The sequence below is a fragment of the Ictalurus furcatus genome, chromosome 1 (genome assembly GCF_023375685.1).
Source record: "Ictalurus furcatus strain D&B chromosome 1, Billie_1.0, whole genome shotgun sequence".
NCBI classification, from domain to species: Eukaryota; Metazoa; Chordata; class Actinopteri; order Siluriformes; family Ictaluridae; genus Ictalurus; species Ictalurus furcatus.
This window is the reverse complement of record NC_071255.1, coordinates 5099189-5104921: the sequence shown is the minus strand read 5'-3', so window position 1 is coordinate 5104921 and position 5733 is coordinate 5099189. Positions and strand designations below refer to the sequence as shown.

Below are 5733 nucleotides of genomic sequence, written 5' to 3'. Positions count from 1 at the left end.
GAGCAAAATGAACCCGTTATAACATCGTATCTGAAAGGTAAGAGAGTTACAAGATAAAAAATTACCACTATGAAACGTTGTGTTCAAGTCGTGCTTGCAAAGTCGGTTCCGATTGATCCGCTCGATCATCCGCGTTTTCCGAATCTAACCCGGGCTCGAACTGATACGGTAAAACCGGCGACATTATTAACTGTGTCGCTTAGAACTGCTTTAGAAGCCTTGGAAGCTGACGCTTGCCATTATGGTAAGGGGTGTTATGTTTCCGACACACGCTTGAGCTTTTTGGCCGATCACAATGCAACAGGTCAGCTGGCCAATCAGAGCACTCTGGGCTTTTTGGAAAGTGGGGCTTGGGAGAAACCGGAACGCAATTGCAGCGTTTCAGGCAGCCCGGGAATAGAGGTACTGCAATAATGTACAGTATGTTAAAATAAATGTGTTTTTTGAACATTAAAGCAAGTTAACCTATTCTATTACACCCAATGAACAAAATAACGAAATAAAAAAAAAAACTTTTAAAAAGTACCACATGACCCCTTTAAAGCATAGATGGGATATGGAGTCAAACAACAACGCAAAAAAAAAGTTCTGAAGGATTTTAATGATAAATAAATTCTATTTATTCAGATATTTATGTGCAAGACACTTTGCTTAATAATAAAAATGTAGGTTTCAATTAATTTTCACATGTACACTTAGGGGTGTACTCACTTTTGTTGCCATTGCCAGCGGTTTAGACATTAATGGCTGTGTGTTGAGTTATTTTGAGGGGACAGCAAATTTACACTGTTACACAAGCTGTACACTCACTACTTTACATTGTAGCAAAGTCTCATTTCTTCAGTGTTGTCACATGAAAAGATATAATCAAATATTTACAAAAATGTGAGCGGTGTACTCACTTTTGTGAGATACTGTATTTATATATATATATATATATATATATATATATATATATATATATATATATATATATATAATGTCCTGGAGACAGAAATGGCACAAAATGGAATAAAAATTGATATTTCAATTAATTTTCATGCATATATATATATATATATATATATATATATATATATATATATATATATATATATATATATATATTTTAAAGGTACACATTAAAAAATACACATTAAAGGTACAAAAGGTAATGATAGCACTCTGAGAGTTTACAAAACTTTTAAAAAAGAGCACATTATGGTAATCTTTACCTAATAACAGGGATATATAACACATTCAAATACAAGTTATCTCAACAGTATTTCCAATAGTACATACAGTATAAAATGGAAATAATTTATACATATAAAAAAAGACTTCATGTTCCTTCATTCAGATTCCAACTGAGCCTTCATCATCATTCACTGGGGCTGCGGCCCGGGTCAGGTAGCGATTCATACACTGCACTTGGACGCATGGGGTCTCGAGGAGGAGCTTTGCGAGGTTCCTCCTGAACTTTTGACCCACAAACACATAGAGGAATGGATTGAGGCAGCTGTGTGAGTACGCTATAGCTTCAGTGACTTGCAGCATGAACTGGATTGTTTTGCTGAGCTCACACCCTGGAGGCAGGATAAGCTTCAGTTCCAGTGCTTTGAGGAATGCTGCAATGTTGTACGGTATCCAACAGCAGAAGAACACCACCATGACCACAGCAACAAGACGAATGGCCAGTTTCTTTGGTGTACGAAGCGTTTGAAGCCTCCGGAACACCATCGGGTAGCAAAATCCCACAATACTCAGTGGAATCAGCATTCCCAAAATATTCATCTTAAAGAAAGCTGCACTTCTCACATCGTTGTGGCTTTTATTTTTTGGATAAGCACTGCAAACTACTTCAGTCCCAGTCTCTTCAACTCCAAGATACAGCAGCTCAGGAAATGATGCTGCAATAGCTATAATCCAGACTACCAGGCTGGCTAAAATCCCACAAGCCTTGGTTCGGATTCTCAAGATAAACACAGCATGGACGATAGCCAAGTATCTTTCGATGCTCATCAGCACAATAAAGAAAATGCCAGAGTAAAATCCAATGTAGTACACGCTGAGGACCAGAGTGCACATGGCTCTACCAAAAACCCAGGTATCCCTGGCATAGTGAGTCAGGAAGGGAAGAGAGAAGATTAGTAGAAGGTCAGCGATGGCCAGGTTCAGGAGAGACACATCAGTCATGCTTTTCATCTGAGGGCCCCTCAGGATCACCCACAGCACCAGCATGTTTCCCAGGAAGCCCACCACGAAGAACAGGGAGTAGAGCACAGGGAGAATACGGCTTGCATGGGTTTCATAATCACACGGTTGAGAAGACACAACATCAGAATAATCATATTCTGTTGTGCTGAAAACACTAAGGAGAGAGTTACTGCAAGAGAATTTCAGCACACGAGAAGCTGAGTTAGTGTACAGTGAAGATTTAATACCAGAATTCTCATGCTGAAATTGATGTTATGGCTTGTAAATACACACACACAAAAATATTTTTAATGCTATTTGAGGACATTATTAAATATTAACGTATACATTAACTAAGAGTAACATCCCTTTAAAGTCCATTTCACACCGAGCACTTTGGAGGAGACAGAGCATTTTAATCAGACATTCATAACAGCGTTATAAATAAACGCAAATGTGATCGCCATCTTCAGAACTGATTTAATAAAGGTTTGTGCAGAGCTTATAAATGCGCTATGTAAGTCCCTTCAAATAAAGTGTTAACCTCCATTATGGAAGAAATACCCCCCCCCCCCACCATTTTCGAGACGCTTTGACTGCGTTTAATATTTGGATTGTAATATGTTCTCACCTGGGTGATGTGATCTCCCAAAGACCTGTGCTGGTGTTCAACATTGTTGCCATCAGATATTAAAACAGTTATCCCTGGGGTTAAAGATATAAAAAAAGAAGTTAAAAGCAGTTTTCTATGGCATTTGGATTAAATAAAAAATGCATCACCACTTGGACAAGCACGCTGAACTGCAGTAAAAGTTTGTGACCATGTACTGCAATCTTGTGTTTGTAATTAGGGGCGTAGCGTTTTTTTTTTCAGGGGTGGCCAGGTAAGGCCCAGTGATTTCATTGGGATGGCCAAAAATAAATAAATAAATAAATCACAACTCTCTGTGACATGCTGTACCAAAAGTCATTTTTAATGGATACATAACTATTGATGATGGATGTTTCATGTCCAGTTATAAAGTATTTACTTGTTGCCATGCATATATAATAAACTTTGTTCGTTTTATTGGCCGAAAGTCGTATTCATAAGAGTACGCAAGAGTCTGCCAAGACTCGGCTACATGTTTTTACCTTATTGTATGTTCATTATTATTGTTATTAGCCTTTTATTATTGATATATTGTTAGGGTTTGTCCACTTTGCTTCTTGTAAAATTAAAATAAAGTCTTGCGTTAATATTCTCAAACAGACCTTGCTTATCACTCAATAACGGAAATCCACACGAATGATATGCAAATACACATCATTTGATCAGTTATTTAAGCTCTTTAAACGCTCTCCTGTCCTGGGCATTTGCGCGCACAAAGACAAGTGTGATAGACAGCGTTATCGTTCCTCTGCAAAGCAGAAAAAACTGGAAACAGTTTGGAAACTGGAACGTCTTAATTATTGCCCTGATGGTGAAAATGGGCATTTTCAATGCTTGTGCTATTTTCTTATAGACACTTCCCGTTTTGTGAAGCTCAACAACCTTTTGCCGCACCTCACAGCTATATTCCTTGGTCTTACCCACTGTTATGAATGACTGAGAGAATTTGACCTGTGTGTTACCTCATATTTATACCCCTGTGAAACAGGAAGTCATGGTTGAACAATTTTCCTGTTCCTAGTCACCGCTGTGTACTAAAAAAACAAAAAAGAACTAACACATCAATGGGAATATATTTCAAACATATTTTTCTCATATGAATTCATCGGGGTGTCGATAATTGTCGCACACATATTTAACAAAAGATGTCTTTTTTTTGTTGATATACCTGTGTTTTGTTTGCAATTGTTTGCTATCCATAACAGCAGAGTATTTTTGTGAATTTTTTGAACAAAAGATTCAACAATAAAGACAAATTTTCACAGCCTTTTTTGCTCATATTTACCAAGGGTGCCAATATTAATGTTGGGCAGTGTATATGCACAGGAAAACAAACTGTGGCTGGAAAGTGAAAGTAGAATAGGATAAGTAAAACAAAGAGCCCCTTCTGAGTTATCACATGCCTCCAGTTTCCTTATTTCCTTCCGAACCAAATGGGAATTGTTACACAACCTTTTATTTATTTATTTATTTATTCATTTATTTATGTGCGTCTCAGTTTTAGCACTGTGTCGCAGAAAGCCTGGGTATGGAATGATCAAGAACCACTTTTATTATTATTATTATTATTATTATTATTATTATTATTATTATCACCAAATCGAATGGCTACTTACAACACCCCCCCCCCTTTTTTTTTTTTTTAAACAGGGACAGATTGATAATGTATGTGATAACGTTTATGTGGTAACATTATTCAAATAACAAACTTTCCGACATTCAGTGAAGTCTGTAAATAATATTTTAAGGGGCGTTGCCCAAATTCTTCTCCGACAACAAAACTTTCTAAAATGTACTTCTAAATAGACTGCTTCCATGCATGTTTTTCTTTCAAGTGAGGGCTAATTGCTTAAAAAAAAAAAAATTAAAAAAAGGTGAATATTGGACAAGTTAAATAAATTGGACTTACCTCAGGTGTTATTAGGACTACCAGTCCGATATAAAGGAGGAAAACTTTTTATTTTTTGGCTCCAGTCAGTTTGGTGTCCCTAGCCAAGGGGAGGCAGGACTATGGTCACTGTAGGGGTTTAACTGTTACACTGCCATGCAAAGTAAAATCTCTCCTTGTGTTCTGTTCATTTCATCTTCACATACTGGCACTTGGAACTCATATAGATATTGACTGGTATTTCTTTTTTATATTAAAAACGGCGTATTGGGCGAGTTCAGCAAAAGTGGGACATCTGATAAACTGGGACGAATACGTTTCATGCTACGAGACCGCAGAATCTCTCACCATCTTCAAAAAAACAGCTAAAGACCCACCTCTTCCGTGAACACCTAATCAACTCATAATAATAATAAAATAATAATAATAATGAATAAATAAATAAATAAATAAATAATGTACACTTACACCTCTACTCTGTGCTCTAAAATGTGCACTTTGCTTCTTCTATAACTCAATTAATGGATCTTGTATGGTAGCACTACTTGTATTGTTCTCTGCTTGATATATCACTTTGCTTGTATTTTCTTCTCATTTGTAAGTCGCTTTGGATAAAAGCGTCTGCTAAGTGAATAAATGTAATGTAAATGTAGTGCTAGCTAGCCCTTTAAATATCAGGAGCCAATCAAATTTGAATATCTATGAATAATTAACACAAGGGTCTTGGTCATTGGTCAGATGTTTTCAACATCATTGTGGGCATGTTCCACTGATAAATATAAATATAAGCCTTTATAAAGATTAGAAATCGTCATAAGAAAACTTTTATTATGTATATTTTTTAATGATTCTTAGCTGGTTAATTAAAATTTATATATATATTGTAATATAATATATATTTTATGTACAGTATATATATATATATATATATATATATATATATATATATATATATATATATATATATATACATACATACACACACACACACACACACACACACATATCTATCTATCTA

General features: G+C 35.8%; 1 protein-coding gene across 1 annotated transcript; it reads right to left on the bottom strand.

The window, feature by feature from the left end:
• Positions 1–1121: 1121 nt before the first annotated feature.
• LOC128605620 (C-C chemokine receptor type 8-like) lies at positions 1122–5494 on the bottom strand. The gene is made up of 3 exons (XM_053621257.1): positions 4737–5494; positions 2807–2880; positions 1122–2365 (listed from the first exon to the last, which is right to left on the bottom strand). The coding sequence occupies exons 2-3, from the start codon at positions 2857–2859 to the stop codon at positions 1336–1338; spliced, it is 1083 nt and encodes a 360-aa protein (XP_053477232.1). The 5' UTR covers positions 2860–2880; positions 4737–5494; the 3' UTR covers positions 1122–1335.
• Positions 5495–5733: the final 239 nt, after the last annotated feature.

What these genes read in the sequence shown, in the direction of transcription:
- LOC128605620 (XM_053621257.1), bottom strand. Translation starts at nt 2,859, where the DNA reads ATGGCAACAATGTTGAACACCAGCACAGGTCTTTGGGAGATCACATCA. An exon ending in TGGGAGATCACATCACCCAG is followed by an intron (nt 2,366 to 2,806) that starts GTGAGAACATAT and finishes ATTCTCTTGCAG; the next exon opens with TAACTCTCTCCTTAGTGTTT.